This window comes from Scophthalmus maximus, chromosome 6 (assembly GCF_022379125.1).
Source record: "Scophthalmus maximus strain ysfricsl-2021 chromosome 6, ASM2237912v1, whole genome shotgun sequence".
Taxonomy (NCBI): domain Eukaryota; kingdom Metazoa; phylum Chordata; class Actinopteri; order Pleuronectiformes; family Scophthalmidae; genus Scophthalmus; species Scophthalmus maximus.
In genome coordinates this window covers 7,468,945-7,489,843 of record NC_061520.1, presented here as the reverse complement: position 1 = coordinate 7,489,843, position 20,899 = coordinate 7,468,945, and the positions used below count along the sequence as shown (strand labels likewise).

Below are 20,899 nucleotides of genomic sequence, written 5' to 3'. Positions count from 1 at the left end.
CAGATGACTTCCGTTTTGTGTTTTATCTTTCAACATATAAGCAATAGACAGACATGTAGGAATGTTTGGCCTTGGCGGAGGCGCACGCTCTACTGGCCGCCTTTCTAGTTAAACAAAGATGTTTTGTTGTTGCTGTTGTTGATGTTGCTCATCTTCAATATCACACTTTGTTTTTCCAAAGGTTTGACGATTTTTGTTATTAGTTCCAAAATGAGACAGATTGTCCTTGATTAATCCTAGAACAACAGCAATTGTTCCCAGTTTTTTTTAATCTGGCGGGACGCCCTGCGGTGGCTGATGTGCCAAACAAACATCTGGGGCCTCATTTATCAAAGCACGCAAAAAAACAGCCCTTAGTGTGTGTGTGTGTGTGTGTGTGTGTGTGTGTGTGTGTTTGCGTGTGCATGTGCATGTGCATGTGTGAAAGGATTTTACATGTTCTTCATCCGTCTCCATCCATTTACATACAGAATCTCCACCAGAATGACAAATATAATCAACCAAAGTCCAGCTAACAATTTATGGTCTCATTAAATGTGTGTTCTCAAACATGTCCACTATTTACACACTTCCTGCCGTTCAGGTTTGCCGTCAGACACTTCATGTGACATGAAGTGTTTGGCATTGAAAGACTCACATGCTCCCTATCGACTGTCAGGTGTTGAACATTCTCTCCATCAACGTTTATTAGCTGAGAACCTGTGTTCGCCAAGGTCGCAAATAAAAATGATTACAACAGTTTTATTTGACACTTCCAGATGTGGCCTTGTCCTAAGATGAATAGTGGGACAGGTGCTTACTGGGACATTACACTTGTAATTCATAGATTACAAATAAGCCCTTGTTTTCTTTTTTGTTGTTGCACCTTTTAACAGTTTCAGCTTGTCAGAAAATTTAAACACATAAGGCTTTGTTGAATTGATTAAAATGAATGGCATCAAAAACTTTACCGTTGTTCAAAACAACAAAGATCAATTAATAAATGTCATCGGCAGATTCTTTAGCTTCTCTTATGTGAAGCTGTGCAGGATTTGGAAGCGTCCAAGAAAAGTTTCTCATGCTCCTGATTTTAGAGAAAAGAGCCCCAGCATTCAGAGGAACGGGTAACTGTCCAAAACAGAAAGCCATCAACAGTGAGGATAAACATCAGAAGCATGTGTTTTTGGAATAGCACAAACAGACGGGAGAGACAAAAGTTCCACACTGCAGGCTTAAGCTTAAAAAACCCTGAGTACACAGGTCTAAATAGTAGTTATATCTATCCATCAATTTTTTACACACTTTTACACTACACCTATAAAGAATAATCTTCAGGGTTGCTAAGGGCAGGCATTCCCGAGAGAGAGGCAGGTTACACTAGAGACCGGACGCCAGTCCATAAAAAAAAATTGTCTAAAAACAGTAGACACTCACAATAACACCTGCAGGCAATTTGGAGTTTTCACTTCTCCTCGCCTGCTAGTGTTTGGTCTGTGGGAGGAAGTGGAGGAAGCGCCCAGAGAAAAACCCAGGCAGACACAGAGAGAACGGACAGCACAGGAACAATACTGCTTTGGAGGTCGGGTTAGAGAGAAACCAACCGCGCCCCCTGTCCTGCCCCAGGAAGGGTCAAACGATCACAAGAGAGCAAGCAGGATACGAAAAAAGGAGAAATCTAAGAAAACGTTCATGTGGGCGTGACGAGGTTTTACCCTGTCTTGTTAAAACCACTCCTGGTTATATCGACTCTACTCTGCGGTAGAACATCTCTGCAAACCTGGAGTTATATCGCACGGCAAGGCGCAGACAACGGCGGCAGATCATGCGCGTGTGTCGTGTCAAGTATGATCACGCTTTCCATTTCATTCAAAGGTTCAGGCCGAATTTCATTACGCCTATTGCATAAGGATGACAAATGGCCATGACTTAAAGATGACATCATGCACTTGCAAGCAAGATCTGGGATGCTACTCATGTGTACGGGCTGCTCCGACCCTTGAGCGTTTGTCTTGGCAGCAGCGAGAGAGCGCCTTTGTATCCAGTCTCAGAAGAGCAACGTGAGCCATCGCTGAATTCCATCCGCTTCCCTGAGCTCCCTAATTGAAAAAAGTGAGAAAGCCTGGCACTTAGGAGACGATACCAAGTGACAACCGGGAGAGGAAAAGGCGGGCAGGAAGCAGACATCCTACCTTATCCCCGAGGCAGTTCTCAGAGGAACTAAATCTTTCGTATCCCGCCTGCCGTCGCCACAATAACCGCGTGCCAGGCCTCTGCGAAAATGTGACAGGAATACGTTTGCACGAGTGCCGGTTTGAGCCACCGTCATTGTGACGGTCCCCCGATCGCGGTATCAGAGAGGCCCATCTGCTTCATTCAAAATCTATACGGCAGGGTGCTGCAGAGAAGGGAGCTGTCAGCCGTATTGATTTCCCTTTATTATCATCATCATCATTTATTTATTAATTTATCCATTCACCCTTGTTTTCCCCCTTGCAGTAAATAAGACTCCTCTGGGGGCCACATATTGTCATCAGCTGCCCTGCTCAGAAGTCCATCTCCTTTATCCTTTCGCTCTGCTCCCGCTTTTGTTAACTCCTGAAACACCACAGTGTGTTTGTCAAACGTGCAAGTCCATAGGTTTAACTCATGAATAAGCAAACAGCCCCCAGGAAGGGTTCTTTGTGGCTTAACTAAAGCTGCAATTAAATGCCGTTTTTTTATCATTTCTCTTGGGTCATTGTTTTTCCGGCTTTGTTTCCAGCATGTTTTTTCACTCACAGGCTGAAATAGAATCCACCACTGGTAAACTCCCCCCCCTTGATTAGCTACAACTGCTGCAGGTCGGATCCTGCAGGACAACATGTGCATACAAATCATTGTCGCTGTTGTAAATGTCCCAAACTCTTCTTGTCAACAGACGAGACGTCGTTTGAGGCGGGGATCAAAGTTCAGATCCACACGCAGGAAGAGCCGCCGTTCATCGACCAGCTGGGCTTCGGAGTGGCGCCCGGGTTCCAGACCTTCGTGTCCTGTCAGGAACAGCGGGTACGTCTTGGGGAGAGAGAAAGTAATGAAATACTGAAAAACACACAACAGTATATGTCGGCACAGTTTGTCAGGTAGAATATGTTTGTTAATATTAGACTTTTCATCAAAAAAGCTGTAATAATGATGATCATCTTTTCTATTGCTTTTTCAAAACAATGTGGAGGAAGTCAGTGATGTGACGAGGTCAATTTCAGCAGGAAGGCTCCTCCACAGTCTGGGGGCCTATTACAGCAAATACACAAATGTACTGTATGCCGGAGCATGGGGTGAGGAAACGTCATTCATAAAGACAAGTTTCTGGCACCAGGCTTAATGGTGGGGAGCAGGTTATCGTTATCAGTAAGTTCTGATGTGTTAAATGATCCAAAGATAATGTTGAGTCGTTGACATCAATGAAAAGAAATGATCCTACATTCATATTTAGGCCTTTCTTTTCTTATGGCTTTGAGCCAGGTTTCAACAATACAAGCTGTCCAGCGACTGGGCAATTTGATATTTGGTCTTTCATCTAGCATATAAGGCTGCCATCTCTCTTTAAGTCCGGTTAATATTTACAAAATCACCCATTTTCTATTTCCTCAGAGTTGGAGGTCAGCGTGACTAGTAGAGCCTGACCCATGTCGGCCGATATGAGCCTTTCAGAGACATTTTGGTATCAACATTCATTTGTGCTGAATAAAGAAAAATGCGCATGCATGTTTTTTCTTTACAAAAGAAATATGTGTTTTATATATATATATATTTGGTTGTGTTTATGTTTTCTTCTTATTCATAGTTAAAGTTTATAGTTAAACTGTAAAATATCAAGCTTCGATTAAATGTCTTTGTCACAAGGGTTTTTTATAATTAATTATTTTTAAACAGTGACATCAGAATCAGATTTTTTTCACTCAAAATTCGGCATCGGCTTCCAAAAATTTATATAGAATATAATATATATATATATGTAATATATGTAATATATATTACAATTTATTTATTGCTCTGTAGTCCTAGCTTTGCCGTTTTTTTTATTTAACCTGCCTGAGAGAAAATTTTCCATTGAGCATTTATGTTTCAATGTCAAAGTCGTTTTTGCTGAAAGAACGTTTTTGCCACAAAGTCCCAGATGCTTCTCATGGTATGTTTTCATGGACATTTGCAAAACCTAAATAAATTGTTTAAAAAAAGAAAAAATCTGGCAACCGTAAACGTGCTGCGCGTCACCTGATCCAGTGGCCCCATGTGATCTGTGGTGTATCCTGGAATCACTGCGGGTGTTCCGGGGCCTTTCAACATCCTGCATGACCCAGGTGATCCTGCCAGGGCTGATCAAGCCCTGGCCAGTGTCCCAGTCGCACTCACGCTCTGCTGCTCCTTCCCCTTGCTCCACAACCATCTGAAGGATCTTTACGTGCCACTCCTGATGGCTCTGGCCTCATCTTCTCTTCCCCCCCCCCCCCCCCCCCCCCCCCCCCCCCCCCCCCCCCCCCCCCCCCCCCCCCCCCCGTCGCTCCCAGCGGACTGACTGAGAGCTTTACCGGACTTTCCCGGACCAGTCAGTATCGCTGTCATTTGAAATTTTAAACAGTGAGCACAAGCTGCTCAGTTTGCGAGCTCATCAGCAGAAACTCTCCCTGTCAAGGCAAATGCCACACGGTTTGAATGTATTTAAAGCTCCATTAATTTAACTTTTAGGTGAATATTGGATGTTTCTGGTTCACACACAGAACAGCATGGTTATCACAGAGTACAGTAAGTGTCAGTGCAGTTCGTCGAACAGTTAATCCATTGACTGACTGACAAGAGTGAGTGGTCATTAGATGTTTGTAAAAACTGATTAAAAACAGGAATGTCAATTTTCGTTTGGTTTCTTTTTCTCTCTTACAAACATTTCCAATCAGTAACCTGATAATTAAAACTGATCCCGTTAAGGGAGGTTACTGAAGAACATATCAAAGTACAATTACTGCACAGTTTTGAGGCACTTCGAATTTATCTTTCTTTATATTTCCACTCCACCAAATGTCAGAGGTAAATATTGTACTTTTTATTCCACCATATTTGTCGGAAACACTGTTGTCACCGAGTTTAGTTGAGTTTAGTCTATGATTTTACATTAAAACAAAAATACCAAGCATTTTCAAAAATTGGAAATGTATTTTTCTCTATAAGGAAACATTCCTCCTCTAAACGCATAGTATAGTTTTATTGTAACAACCTCTTTGAGGTCCAAAGTAAAATGTAATATTTATAATGTAAAAGTCGGCAAATTGAATACTATAAAAAATAGTCAAAGTTTTTAGTATGTTATTTTTTCTTATTCCCTATCGCATTAATCATATCATATTTTGTGATTTTGTTTGGATGGGGCCAAAGCACAGGGTTAGGAGCCACTTTACCACCTACTCTTTCCATTAATATTCATCCAAGTCATATATATAAACACTAAGTGATAATATTTTGACAAAGATTTTGAATCCAGTGCCTTTACTTGTGATGAAGCACTTTTTTCACTGATGTCTCGATACTTTTACTTTAGCAAAGAATCGGAAAACTTCCTCCATCATTAAACACACTTATTCCTGAATGTGGGATATTCACAATTGTGGTTCACTGTGCACATGTGCCTCGGTGACGGAACCACCCATCAGAAGTAACTACGAGTAATACCTGTCACCGGCCGCGCTCACAGCTTTTGTTGGACTCGGGGGAGTTTGAAATGCGCTGCCCCTCGTGAGGAGCACCGGTGATCAGCACTGCGCTGTGTTCTCAAGGACAAACGCCACTTCTTCTTTCATGCAAAAGAGGGTTGAAGACACCATTTTGGCCTGGAATCAATCCTCGCGCTTGGCATAGAAGGGAAAAAAGTTTGCCCCAGGCTCATCAATAACCGGACACTTTTAATGTGTTTGATGTGATAGAGGTTGAAAAGGCTGTTATCACAGCTGATAACCGCCACGGATCCAACAGTGCAAATCAAGGAGCTGATGGAGTTTGTGCCCTCCTTCGAGACCTTGGGCCCATGTGCAGTCTGCATTTTGGGGCCTTTACATTTTTAAGAAACACAAACGTTCCCCCCTGCCAGCTGGTCCATCTTGTCTAGTGTATGTGCGTTATCCCGCTGAAATGTGAATAACACTTAGGTGGCAGCCAGACAAATCATATCCTCTGACCCCCGATATGCCACGGAAAACATGCATAATGAACGGAGGAGGAGAAAAAGGAGGAATTTGCGATCCTTTCACGTCCACACCACTCGTGAGTGTGTTCCAGTGTCAGCGGGCTGCAGCAGGATTTTGCATGCTGCCAATGTCGCCTCTGTAGGAGACTGTCCCTCTTTGTTTTTCCTCTCTTTCTCACCGGCTCCTTTGCTTTTTTTCCTTCTCCAACATCCATTACATCTCCTGTAACACAATTACTTTCTCTTTTTAATATGATTCCCCCTCTCTCTCTCTCTATCTCTTTCTGTCTCTCACCTTCTGTTTCTCTCTCTTTTTATTTATTTCACTGGCTGGCAGGCTCGCTCTTCATTAATCTAATGCAGTTTGGTCACTTTCTATTCAACTCTCTGCTTCAGCAGTCCTGTAGTGTGAAAGAAAGCGTCGCTCACCGTGACCCCACAAAAAGGAAAACCTGCATTTTCCTCCGACTTAACATATTAAGCGAAAAAATGTTTCTTCCCGCAGCTCCTCTCCATCCTCCTCTCTTTTCCGTCCACTGAGTCACGCTGACTCTCTCCGTCCTACCTTTTACCCTTTCATCGGCTTCCTCGCTCAGTTAATGGAGGCGGACTTGAGGTTGAAATCTTAACATGATTTGTTTTTCGTCTTCGTGGTCGTTAAACAGCTAACCGCACACTAAAAGGTCATTAAATCTCTTGCGCCAGATTCACTTTTAACCAGGCTTTTTGCAGAAGTTCAATCAGAGGGAAAGTGATGTCGCTATTAGTTGATTTAGGCCAGCTGACCAGGGCCTTTGAGAAAACGCAGAGAAAATCGAAAATAGCGACCCATAGGCATGAGAGAGCCATTATTAGGTCATATGGCTCCTCCGGTAGGTCTTATCCACGTGATGAGCTGAATAAATACCCAAGTTCCAATTATCGATTAGCACATTACCCCCAGCTCTGATGGCTTCTATGTTATCTTTGACTTTGGAAAATGCCCTTCACGTGAAAATAAGCAGAGGAATCATTGCAGTCTCCTGATTGGATTTGAGTTGGAGTTATCTGGGTTTTCTTGTGTGCGCTGTACCGTTAATCTGCATATGTATGAATGCTGTATGTGCACGTTGAATAAAGCCTTTGGGTTATTAGTAACCAAATCCAGTGTGACACACATGGCTGCCTCTTGCACTCCAGTACAAATTGTGAAAATGCACTTTCCTAAATGACAACAGTGGCCTTTTAATTTATTGCTGTGTGAGCACTCAGTGATGCACCGTCTGAACTGATGAGATGAAAACACACGAACTATTTTTAATAGTGCCTTACTTCATTTCATGCAACAAATTTTGCCCTTCCTGTAATTTTTTTTTTTTAAGATGGCTAAAATGTAAATGAATGGTGCTAATATTATCAGATATGCAAATTGCAGAATACAGTGTGCTGGAATAATTGCACTTTTTTTTCCTCACTATAGTGCGACCTCAAGTTTCAGCATTAGCTGAGGTTTGTTTCAAAGAGGGAGGGGCACATTTTTTGATAATTAGAGCCAGAATTAAGAGTTGGGGTAAAAACTCCAAGGTTAAAACATAATGTAAGTAATAAATTACAAACTGTGTAAGTAGTCTGATGTGCGGGTGGGCCGTACATGTCAAGGAAATTACACGATGCAATTTTGTTGACTTGTTGACAGCATTAAGAATATACGATAAGATGGACAGAGATTTTTCCTGAGTCTTCTTGTGTTACAGACACATGTATGACGTCATTCAGTGCGTGTTCAGAGTAACAGCTAACATATTTGTGGATCAAAACACAAAGGAGCGTGGCACACCGCTTTGCCCTGTAGCCAAGTTTGTTCAGAATGAAACAACTCTGAGAATATTCTCTCTTCAGTTCCTGCATGAAGAGTGGGCTGTGCAATGACGGCACACACCGTGAGACTAGGAATAGGAGAGGCGTGGGAGAGCGGCTCCCACGTGAAGCACCACTACACACGTGTGGAGTAAGAACGAGATTCAGTTTTCTGTGCCAAATACAGTAAACGTGTGAGTAACACGTGTCGACAGAAGGTCAAATGGCTGCTGTAACAGGACGCAGGGCAGGTGTGTTTACAGCTAAAGTGTTGTTGTTGTTTTTTTTTACTGTTGCCTCCGTGTGTCTCTCTCTCAGCTGACGTACCTGCCTCCACCATGGGGCGACTGCAAGGCCACGCCGATGGACTCGGACTTCTTCAGCAGCTACAGCATCACGGCCTGCCGCATCGACTGTGAGACGCGGTACCTTGTGGAGAACTGCAACTGCAGGATGGTCCACATGCCTGGTAGGAACCAGAGGAAGCGGCTCGTCGCTAGATATTTCAATATTTGTTTGTGGGGGAAAAAAAGTTGTTGAGGCTGGAAGTCCTTCCATTTGAAATGGTGACAGAAACCACTCTTGAGCTTCTTCTTTTTTTTTTGTCAGATAATCAGATGCTTTCACACTCCGGCGAATCAGAAACCTCGACTATTTTCCACTGCGTGTTTGTGCAGGGATCACGGGCTGGCAACCGCTGTCCACCACTCTGCATTTAATCACCGTGCAGTTCTGTGATGGCAAATTGAAAAGCAGCTTGGCTGCGAGTAAACGTTTTGGACTTGGCCTCCGTTAACCTTCACTCCCCTGTCCAATAATTGTTAGTGTCTCTCTCTCTTCAATCACGGTCACTTTGGGCATGTAGAGGGAGCCAGACAATCTGTCTCTTTGATAATCAGGATTAGCTGCTCCCTTTTAGCGATTGTGCAGTTGATTAATGTTGATCTGCGGAGAGCTCCCCAGTTAAAAATCCTGTGCTCCGGCTCCCATTCATCTCTCCTATCTGCCGTGTTATGTGAACGGAACCAAAATGCAGTGAATAATTGCAGCTGGGAAATAATTTACTCAACATCTTTTATACTTTTCTTTGTTCCTGGGTTGTCCTGATAGGAGAAAGAGAGAGAGGCATTGGCCCATCTGCCAACGAGAGAAAGGCGGAGAGGGTGACAGACACTGAAAGTAGTGATGAAGTACAAAAAAAAAATAAAAGTTAATGAAATCGATTACGAGATGAGATCAAATTTGTAACATCCAGTCATGATAAGGACAGTAATGACAGTCTGAGACAAAAACAATGTATGGTGAGCCCAGCCCCTTGCTTCTTCTGTACAGATGGTGAACATTGTGTTTCCTTTGCCTGTCCTCAGGAGATGCCCCGTACTGCACCCCGGAGCAGTACAAAGAATGTGCAGATCCTGCCTTGGGTAAGGAGATAACCCAGCATGCTTGGTGTGTGTGTGTGTGTGTGTGTGTGTGTGTGTGTGTGTGTGTGTGTGTGTGTGTGTGTGTGTGTGTGTGTGTGTGTGTGTGTGTGTGTGTGTGTGTGTGTGTGTGTGTGTGTGTGTGTGTGTGTGTGTGTGTGTGTGTGTGTGTGTGTGTGTGTGTGTGTGTGCGTGCGTGTGTGTGCGTGTGTGCGTGTGTGTGTGTGTCACTGTTCAGAGCCCTAAGCTGATAACAGATCATATTAAGTGTTCATTCAGCCTCATGGTAGCCTTTTCTCAAATAGTAAACCTCTGGCCTTTTTTTCTCCACACTTTCAGGCCTTTCATGTCTGCTCCCTGTTTTCTTATTGACTTGTAATCTCTTCACTGTCGCGCGCGCTCATGTCGCTGTCTCCCATGTTGGCCCGTGGCTCCTGCCGCCGTCTCTCCGACTATGTCAAGCGTGTGTCTTTGTAATTCTTTTTCACGGGTCTCTCCGGGGTCTCTGCTCTCTGGCTCCGCCGCTGGCGTTTTGTTTCTCGTTCCTGGGGGTGACAACAAAGTCGATCTGTCCCCGCGTCTTCTCTCTTTCAATCTGCCTCCCTCCCCACTTCATTTTTCAGACTTCCTCGTCGAGAGGGATAACGACTACTGCGTGTGCGAGACGCCGTGCAACTTAACGCGCTACGGTAAAGAGATGTCCTTCGTCAAGATCCCCAGCAAAGCATCGGCCAAGTATCTCGCCAAGAAATTCAACAAGACAGAGCAGTACATAGCGTGAGTCACATTTTTTTTTATGTCTTATTTGTCCCAGGATGAGCTTGGATTTTTTTTTTTTTTCTTTTTTATCACCACTTCACTTTTTCGTTATCGCCTTGGTGCTGTTCTGCACAACCTCTTTTTTTAGTGGCGGCTGTTCAGCTACTTCACATGAAACAGTTTTAGAAAAATTCATCTCTCATTAAAGTGCATGTCACAGGTTGTGTGTGTTACATAAAAATGATTTTGGGTCAGACAATGATTCAGCATTATCTCCATTAAATTCCAGTGCAGTCACAATGTACTGTTCTGATTATGTTGTGCTCTTGTTTGACAAATACATTTTTTTTTTTATGGAAAACAGTTGAAGGCACAATCAATGTACTTGGGTTCAATTAAATTATATCGAAGTGATTTTTAAAACATTTTTGTATGTATTTATTTAGTGCACCTGGCTAAAACTACTGCTGTCTGACTCAACAGTGCTGAAATAAATCCTGCCGCGCATCTTCACTTTCATTTCAAACTCTTTTATAGAGGGGATGACTCATCTTTCTGATAGTTTTAGAGGATGCGGCTTATGGCACCACATGTTGAACTGTATTACACTATGCAGAGGTTATATCACCTAACTTCGGGCAAGGTAATAGAAATGTCCGCGACCAACCAAAACCATAACAATGATCGTACAGTGGAATCATCTTCCTGCTAAACAAATACAGATCATGAAACTGTCCTAATTTGTCAAGAATGACTTTGTTTTATTTAGTTTTACCTAATAAACCGGCCTCTGTGCGTAATGTGAAGTTCATTTCAGCCTTGTCATCCAGCCTGACTTTTTTTTCAATTTTTTTTGCCCACTTTCTATCAGCCTCCTTTCTCCTCCTCTCTTTTTGTTTACGGTTTCTTACATTTTGCAAAATTGTATTTCAACCACTGCCAATGAAAAGGTAGACGTGTGCTCATATGTTCTTAAAGACAAATAAATATACCATTGCAGTGACAGAATATACCAGAAAAAAGAAAAATATCCTCCCTCCATAAAACACAGCTTTGGTTATTTATCATCATCCATCCAGGAGAACTTGTCGGGAAATTAATGACATTTTATCCACAGTGCAGCCGTTAACTCATCATATAATGAGCAATAAAATGTGAAGGGGACTTCATCTTTCCCGTGTTGTTTCCAGGCTTGAAGGTAGAAAATGTGTAAGAGCAGGTAATCCCTTCAAGGAAGAAGCAAGAATCTATAGGAGTTGAAAAGAGAAATGGTATGGTGGGGAAACGCTTCTACCGTTAATACGCTCTCCTCGATGATGCTCTCCTTACTGTATCAACGTTTACAGTGCTGGTAATTCACAAATCTGCTTGTGTTCTTGATTGTGCTACTACCAGGGCTGCAACCTGATGTTTACCCTCGTTTCAATCGGATTGCACCTCTTTATCACACAAACGGCTTTAAAGGTGCATTGGTAAATCACTCGATACAAGGTCACGTCATCTGTGTTTCGTGGAACAGGTTCACAAATCCAGGTTAACTATGCTGTTTAATAGATTTTAAGGGTATTGAGGTTGATATCGCTTAAAGCAACTTTGCTGGAAAGCTGCACAGTAACGACTGGAACCAGTTCATGCATTTAATTGGAAACTTGGATTTTCTTTTTTCATCGAGAAATGGAAATGGAAAAAGCAGCTTCCAGTCTAAGATCAACTTAATTAGCCAAGTGTTGAGTGTTTCTTTACCAGATCTTCTGAAAAGCTCAGAGTAGTTCAAGGGAATGAGGAGAGGGGACTATTATAGTTGAATCTTTTATCTATTATTCCTGACATTTCACTATGTGTAAGTCAGAGTGAATGCAAAAACCTTCCACTTCTCCCTTCTGAAAGTTTTATTTAAGTATATTTGGAGTGTTTTCTTGATGGGAAACTGAAGTCTGACACGGGGAACTGTCTTTCTGCTGGAAACCCACAACCACACACAGTAATATGGGCTGTAGATAGCAGCTCTGATAACATGTATCACAAGTGACGGCAAGAAAAACTCCTGGATGACAACTCAAACATATGGGCCCACAAATCAGAAGGAAAAAAAACAGAAAATATTGGTGATTAACAACTCACATAGTCAGTGATTCCCAACAGGACCACTTGTCTTCCCAGGTGCTGGTAACTTAATCTGTTGCCAAGGGGGACGAGAAGAATTTGTGGAGAAGTTCTAGTGATTAAATAAAAACTGTGATTTGATGAAATATATTGAGTCATCTGGAAATTGTATGTTGCAATTTTCTATGCTTGAGAATAATTAGGAAGCCAAAAATCGAAACATTTTTCTTAGAATACTGAATTAATGGTAAAATAATCGTAATAATAGTTTTTTGATGTGAATGTGGATGTGAAACAATGGTGAACTGTAATGAACAGTTGAAACGGCTAAAAGTAAGAACATATCAAGTACATAGTTTAAATTGTAAAGGAAAATATTGGATGCACAGATAAATAAACAAATAAGTTGAATGAATTAACAGTTCAAATAGTAAGCTCAAAGTAAAACACTCAAAATATCATAACGTAAGGGATACACAGTCGAAATAACTGAAAGATATTCAATAAATAGCTCAAATTATGTGATCATTTTTGTTTCATCTCCATCTCTGTATAATCAGCTGTGATTTGTCTTTGACTTAAATGTGAGCAGGACAACACGTGCACCCAACACACAGAGAGAAAAAATTACAAAGTCTAGTTGTGGTTTTTGATCTCAACTCCAGTGGGGAGTGAAGTCGCACTCGTCCCCGCAGAGAGGAGGATATTCAGGACTCAAAATAATAATAGTCTGCCATTGCCCTGGGCCTTTTAAACTAGTCCGCTCTCTTTTCTCTTGTTTTAAACATTAGCACGGTGCCAAAATCAAACAGCTGTCATCATTTCCCCTCCTATTCCTCAATGATCAGGAACCACCTCTGGGAAATTAGCAAAGTGACAGCGGGGATATTTGCTAAACTTGGTGCAATTGCTCTGCTATCAGCAGGAAGTCGCTGAATCACCGGTCGTCTTCTCCTCCAGAGGACTTGCCGATAAGAAAGAAGAAGAAAAAACTGAATATGAAATGAAAACTGAGGCATTTGATTGTGTGACTTATGGCTGTGTGCTTCCCTCTCTGTTTACAGTGATAACATTCTGGTCTTGGATATCTTCTTCGAGGCACTGAACTACGAGACCATCGAACAAAAGAAAGCCTACGAGTTGGCCGGCCTTCTGGGTAAGGAAATGGCTGTGGAAGGTTTTTTTCTCGGGGATGGATAACACGCAGTGTTGCGACGTGGCAGATGCTTTTATTCAAAGTGACAGTATCACAAGCGCTCGCGTTTTTATAATAGGTGCCAGAGTCCCAGAAGACTGAGTTTTGCAGACATCTATGTTTTTATTCGTTACATCTCTCATTTTTCAGATGTTAAAGATACAAATGGGTTTTCAAAGCTGACCTCTTCTTATCTCCGTATTCATATTAGTTTACAATTTGTGCTTTGTCCTTCGTCTTTCAAGGTGACATTGGAGGTCAGATGGGCCTCTTCATCGGTGCCAGCATCCTCACCATTCTCGAACTCTTTGACTATCTATATGAGGTAAAATATTTCCTTTTAGAATATATATATGTCCAGTGCAGTGTGTTGTGTAGTCACACAGCAGGAGTCCGTCTCCCACGCTTAGCACGAAATAGAGCAGACGTTGTTTGCTTCATTTTGTATTAGTCCGGCATTATGGAATCACCGACTCAACTTGTTCACACAATGTTGCCATCCTCACAAGGACGCGTTTCAGTGTGCATGACTAACACTGTCCCTCACAGCCCTGCAGCCCATAGCTGTGCAACACTCGCATCTTTAAGCAGCAGCAACACTGAATACATTAACATTTTGGATGTATTATATTCTAGATTAGTCCGGATGTCTCCGTCGGTTCCCATTAGAGTAACTCTGTGCTGTGCTCTTTGCTTTCTCTTCTCCCAAACATACACAGACTTTTTTGTGTGTGTGTGTGTGTGTGTGTGTGTGTTAGTCCTTGATCTAAGCTGTGAATGTTTGTGTTTGTGTGTGTGTGAGAGACGGACAGAGTTTGAAAAGCATCGATCGATGGAGAAACATGTTTACAGTAGCATAGAATCAATTTAATTTGACTTTCAGTTTGCCCGATCCTTCAAAAAGGCTTGAACTATGCAAAAACACAAAAAAAGTATCAAGGAGAGGCCATTCAAATGCTCGGCAGCAGCGAAATGAATAATGTGTCTTGATCCCAAAAGGTCAGTCATGGGTGCGCTTGCCTCTTTTCAGGTGATCAAGTACAAGCTGTGCCGATGCGTGAAGAAGAAACACAAAGGCCACAACAACAACGACCGGGGAGCTGTGCTGAGCCTGGATGATGTGAAACGCCATGTCAGTGGGCCGCTGCTAAGTACTTTTTACTGTGTCTGACCCACTTGCTTTTGAAAGGGGCACACTCTTTCTCCTTTGTCTCCACCGGTCTCTACTGCAGCCAGAGTGAAGAAAAAAATAGTGGAGATGGTAGTGAGAGCAAGAGGAAAGAGTGCAGAGATAGAGATGGAGGAAGCTGGGGGGGGGGGACAGATTTGAGAGAGGCGCGACGGGAGTTGGAAAAAACGTTTGAGTGAGAGGAGTTAGGAGAGCGCAAAGTGCCTTGGATTTAATCAAAGCTGTGGGACGGGAGCAGCGGGGACAGTCTGTTAGTCGGGCCGTGGAAGGTGCGACAGCTCTCTCTTATTTTCCCAGTGTAAATGAAGCTAGTTCACTTTAATTATAAGGCAGATCCCGGCCACAGAAACAGGGACGGACGTGCTCTCAATCTGAGCCGCTCTCCTGACTTGATGAGTCTTCTCTTTTACCGTCCTTCACCTTCATTATTTCCATTATATTTCAGAAGAGTTTTTGCCTCCTGGCTCAGCTTGCTGGAGTGTTTTTTATGACTTTTAAAGTTTTTCTTCAAATGGGTTTTGACTCTGGATGTATTGACACCCCTCTCTGCGTTGTTTGCCCCCTCTTCATCTTACTGCTAATGATCATTTCTCTCACCTAGCTGCATCTATTTGACATTCTCTCTCTTTCTCTCTCCTCATTTCGCTGCCAGGCTCCTTGCGAGAACCTGCGTACGCCATCAACGTATCCTGGCAACATGCTACCTCACCACCCGGGCCAGGGGAACTTTGAGGACTTCACTTGCTGAGCGGGGCCAGGTGAAAGCATCAGAGTGTGTTATGCAACCAAAGCCAACCATACAACAAGAACTATCCAACACGGGGGGAGTGTGAGGGAACTGACACAAAGTCTAAAAAACAGAGGCACTTCTTTTTTTCTTTTTTTTTCATACAAACAAAGGAGGACAAATCAAACATGACAAAGGACTTTCACCTGACGCCCGAGTGGAGAGGATAATCCCAAATATAAATACATCTGTTAACTCTCCTGTGTTTTTCCTCTGGAATACTGCCGCAAAGGGATGCTCGTGGAGAAACCTTACCAACACGGACCTCTCTTTCAAAAGACAACAACAACAACAAAAAAAGTGAAAACAAATAAGGGGAAAATGTACAGTTATCTCACCATAAACAGGTTATCAGAAAAAGAAAAAAAAAGAGAGAGAGAGCCTCCATGCCTTTATACGACACAGCAGCACACAATGGATTCACACAACACTGGCCTGCGACGTGGGACAAATCTCCATAGTGCTTACTCCACTGTACATGTAGCAACATCTGTAACCGTTGCAGTGTTCCATCAAACAACAGCTGGACTTTGTGTAGTTTGTTCGAGAATGTATCTTTGTTCACAGTGAGTGTAGTCCAGGTGTGTGTGTGTGTGTGTGTGTGTGTGTGTGTGTGTGTGTGTGGGGGGACTTCTTTTCTCTGGGTGGGGTTGTTTGTGGTGGCAGTGGTATTGGTAGTGTCCCATCGTCTACCATCTAATAATGTACTGGTGAAGATATCAGGTCTCATCATGTTAAATGCATGCTCGTGTTCGTCCAGTGCATGTTTTTAATTTCACATACCTATAATTACCAAGTTTGCCTCAGCGATAGGAAGGTGATACATGCGTGTGTGTGCGTGCGTGTGCCTGTGCTTGTGTGTGTGTGTGTGTGTGTGTGTGTGTGTGTGTGTGTGTGTGTGTGTGTGTGTGTGTGTGTGTGTGTGTGTGTGTGTGTGTGTGTGTGTGTGTGTGTGTGTGTGTGTGTGTGTGTGTGCTCGTGCGTGTGTGCGTGGATGCCAACATCAGTACCCGAGCAGGTACGGCGACTGTCTTTGATTTTGCATGGATGAGCTGTAGGCCTGTCACAATAATTACGTTATGGACTTATCGTACAATACGTGAACACGAACACAATAATGTTTTATTGACCTCTCAATAAGAGCCGTTGTGTTTACACGCAAACTTGTTGACATGTGAATGAATGTCATCAACATTGCAGCCGGTCGCGCTGCTTCTTTCTGCTCGGCGTCGGAGGCGCAGCTCACTGACTGTGATGTTACCATCTGCTCCAAGACTTCCATTATTTAAACTTTAGACAATATTTCGACCGACGGGCCTGTACTGCAAGCTCACATGATCCAGTAGCAAAAATTATAAGTCCTGAAATGACAAAGATATCGTTAATCACAAATATTTCTAGGACAATATATCATCCGTCAAAAAGCAGTTATCGTGACAGGCCTAGATCAGCTGCACCTAATTTCATTTATCAACCATTCTTTTTTTATTTCATTTTCACATGTGCCAGATGAGTTGAAGATTCCTCTTTCAACTTCATATCCTTTTATTTCGACTCCTGGATGCGGTGAGGTGAATTTGTTCTTGTGTTCTATCCAGGAGAGGCGATTTTGCTGAAATCCATGGAGTTTAGTGGGGCTATTAAATTTTTAATTTTTTTTTATGTATCTGTGTTCTAGTTGCAAAAGTCTTATCAAAGCACAATACCGCCAGTATGTAGAGGTGATGTAAAAGAAAAATGTACTATTCTTCTTGATATATTGTCATATTATTAATATCGTATTGATCTAATCTTCAGTTTTGTTTTGTTTCTCTTTCATATAAAACATAACTCCGTATATAAGCCTCATAATCCTGTCTCCATCTTCCAGGTGAAAGACTGGTCTATTTAGTTGTCAGGTCATAAATGAAATGTAAATATCTTTTTTTGGAACAGAAAAAAAATGGTTATTCTTTTCAGTGAATTTCTCCCGCGCCTTTGTTCGTCGTTTTCGGATGAATAGGTAAATAGGCGGAGCGATGTATTTTTCCACTGCAGATTCTGTGCAAATGTTAATTTGTAATCATGAGTAGCTCTCAGAAAATTTGATTGAGGGGTTCCGCACTTCTTCTTCTCCTTCCAAGGCATTTAGCTGTGTCTCTCTTTCCTCCCATCAACGTGTTATCTTTTGTTTTTGCCTCATACAACAGTTTCTTGAAACTTAATCGGCGTGGCTTGGAGGCTTTGGGGGAAAGGAGGCTGGTATCAAAGTAGACATTTGCTTATCTGCTTCAACCATTCAACTCTGCTGCAGTTTTAACAGCTGCGAGCAACAACATTGGTATTTTCCGAGAGCCCTTGCTCTTGAAATGTAATTATAGTTTCAGCTGCCGTATGACAAAAGGATGGATGGAAAAAATGTCCTGCACAGCCGACACAAATTTTATCAAGATTGTCAATCAAGCAGCAGCAGCAGCCGCCAATTCAGCTTCTCTTGTATGCTACTGTACATCTGGTGCTGCCAACTGCCACGCTTGGATTAAAAAAAAAAAAAGCAGCGGTGGTGATGCATGACTCTGTTAATATTAGAACCCAGTTACAGACGCCCCTTGAACATGGTCTGCCTCGAAAATCACGTTAGCCGCTCGATCAGCTGCACACGAGTCCACGGCGACCAGACGTGAAGGGTTATTCTGGGATGAGAAGTTTTACTTTTGCCTTTATGATTTTTTTCATGGTTTCTTTTAGTGGGGAAAGCAAAACTTCAACATTGTTCATCGAATGTGAGTGCGCGTTCATTTTCTATTATTCAGAAGAGAAGCCTCAGCTGGTGACCACACATTAATATACAAGCGTCACGGGAACCAGCTCCAACATCTGATGAAGAAATTGTCCCCCTTTTTTTGAATGTCTGAAACATGATTATTTTTTTTGCCCCCGAGACGTTTTTTATTGTTTTTTTCTGTTGTACAAGCCAAGAAGACAAATTAATCCAAAAAAAATTAAATAAAAGTTGATGCTGTTCATTTCCTGCTGGCATTTGTGTCTCTGTCTCGGTGACAGCCTGCAACTCAGAAGATTACAGGGCGGGGTCAGAACACAGCAGACAGAAATCCTGCACACGATGCTCGTTGCATCCCGATGAGGCGCCGAGGCAACGCAGGTGGGAGGTAGACATACTGGAAATCTTTCCCCCCCAAAAAAAGATTAGCAAAGATTTCCTCCAGTCTTGTGATCTTCATTATTGTGAACAGTTCCAGAAATTCTGCCAGAAACCATCTGTCCTGGGCTCATCCGTCATTTTGATCCTGCCTTCTGCCATCACCCCCAACATGTGCTCCGACTCATGGATCTCTATAAACCAGAGGTAATTTCCTCCTAATCCTATTATCACACCTTGTTATCCACATCAACAAGGATATTACACTCCTGTTGCACGATTCCTTGTCGTGGTCCACCGTGTGTGTGTTGTTTTAGTCTTTTGAAGCACTGACTGAACACACACGGCAAACAGACCCAGGTTTTTGGTGTCTACACACATCACTGTTGACTTTATCCTGTTCAAATTTTTTGACCCAGTGCTCTTTTTTAATATCACTGTTGTCAATTTACCTTATTAAATATTTTTTTTAAATATGTGGTTATTTTCGACCCAGTGTAACAGCGAGCTCAAGCTCAAAGCCTGTGTCGTTCAAAACTTCAAGTACGTTTAATTGGTAATTTATGTACTTTCTGCTCCACTGCGTTTACATGACGGCTTTAGCAGGGAGTCTTGATTCAAAATGAATTAATTATGACACACTGTCACAGATTATGATACCCAGCACGTGATTAGAATGTACTCCACCCTCATCAGCTGCAACAGCAGCTGAGGGGAAGTTTACATTAATTCATAAATAATTATGAACCAAGACAAAAATTGTACGAAATGGGCCATTCTGCACGATGAGTACTTTTACTTTTGGTACTTTTGATGCTCATTCTTTTGTACTTTTTTATATGAGTGAAATTTTTAACGCAGGACTGACGTGTGCTTTTAGTTGTAACAGTGTTCCCAGGACTTCTGCTTCAGTAAGAATCACTGAATACTTCTTCCACTACTGCACAACAGCAGTGTACAAAACATGAACACTGGGTCAAAAGTTTCATTGTAAAGTTAAATAAATATTGACCCCAAAGTTTGTCCCAATTTTGACAACGTGATTTTAATTTGTCCGACTTCTTTTCAATGCTGGATCTAGACTGTACAGAAATGGATATCTAAAGTGGAGCTGACACTCCATCTTGTCTGCGCGCCATGTGAGTCACGTTGACGGTATAAATTTAACCTGTCAGATATGTCAGTGCAATTAGGATGCTCAGCCGTTCGTCGTAGATAAGGCTGCGGCCCCGGCTCCTCTGGGCTCCACTTTACATTCAGCTCGTTAAGAGGATTAATAATTATAGCTCAGTCAAATTTCTTCCAGCACGGAAAGACGATGTGTGTTTAGATTATCAGACGTGAGTCCGCGCCTGATTTGTCCCTTCATTTGTATAAAGTGCCAACCCTGATTCATTTGTTTAATATCAGGCTGTCAGGAAGCCTGCAAAGAGATTAACCCTAATCAGCTGTCATCTCGCACACAAAAGGATGTAAACTCCTCTCTGGGGATTCGAAGGACAACACAGCGAATCAGATACTTCAGAGTCTTATAAAAGAGGAAACTGTTACACCTTGTTCCAGAAAACAATGCATCCCCCCCGTCCCCCTCCTCCTCCTCTGCTTGTGTGCACTCGCACAATCTGATCAAACACAAACAAGCAGAGCAAACAGATGGGATGCCATGTTTGGTACTGTTGTAGATCCATACTAATTGGGGGGAAGTGTAATGACATCAAAGTTTGGAAAAACAAGAAAGTCTTTGGCTCTTCGGCAGACGTGCGGGGCCCTAAGCTGATCCTCTCTGAACCACATCAGAGGTTCAGCATCCTCTCTCACTGTCTCTTCCTCTGTTGATTTGAGATCTCGTGCATTTCGAAGAAGGTCGTGTAAAACCGTTTCACTGCAAGAGGTGCAAACAAACAAGACACGAGTTGACTAACTGATTTATGAACAGCTTGGTGTGATGAGGGAAATGAAACAAAGAAATGAAGTGACTCTGATTTGAATTTACCAAAATGTTTTGGTAGGTTTTTGATAACTCATTCCAAACGTGGACCACTGGGAAAGCAAACATACGAGAACTCTGTAAAAGCCGTTGCAAATTAGAATCAACTCACAGAAATACATGAATTTCTTTATAGCTCAAAAACTGTTTTGTGCAAACCACCATGGTTTTACACAGTTTACACAACGACTTTATTTCACAGTATTTCACTTGAGTATTTCAATTTTCTTCTTCTTTATACTATATAATAATTCAGAGGCAAATATTGTACGTTTTACTTCTCCACTTTTCAA

General features: G+C 42.3%; 1 protein-coding gene across 3 annotated transcripts in view; it reads left to right on the top strand.

Moving 5' to 3' along the window:
* The window catches only part of asic1b (acid-sensing (proton-gated) ion channel 1b), a 143,185-nt gene extending 124,700 nt beyond the window's left edge, over positions 1-18,485 (top strand). For all 3 annotated transcript variants that reach the window (XM_035630606.2, XM_035630603.2, XM_035630604.2), the window contains 8 exons: positions 2,897-3,024; positions 8,345-8,495; positions 9,394-9,450; positions 10,071-10,224; positions 13,374-13,465; positions 13,750-13,829; positions 14,535-14,636; positions 15,346-18,485. In XM_035630606.2, coding sequence (XP_035486499.1) covers positions 2,897-3,024; positions 8,345-8,495; positions 9,394-9,450; positions 10,071-10,224; positions 13,374-13,465; positions 13,750-13,829; positions 14,535-14,636; positions 15,346-15,441 — 860 coding nt within the window. In that variant the 3' untranslated portion in view covers positions 15,442-18,485. The remainder of the gene's footprint in view (positions 1-2,896; positions 3,025-8,344; positions 8,496-9,393; positions 9,451-10,070; positions 10,225-13,373; positions 13,466-13,749; positions 13,830-14,534; positions 14,637-15,345) is intronic.
* The last annotated feature ends 2,414 nt before the right edge of the window (positions 18,486-20,899 follow it).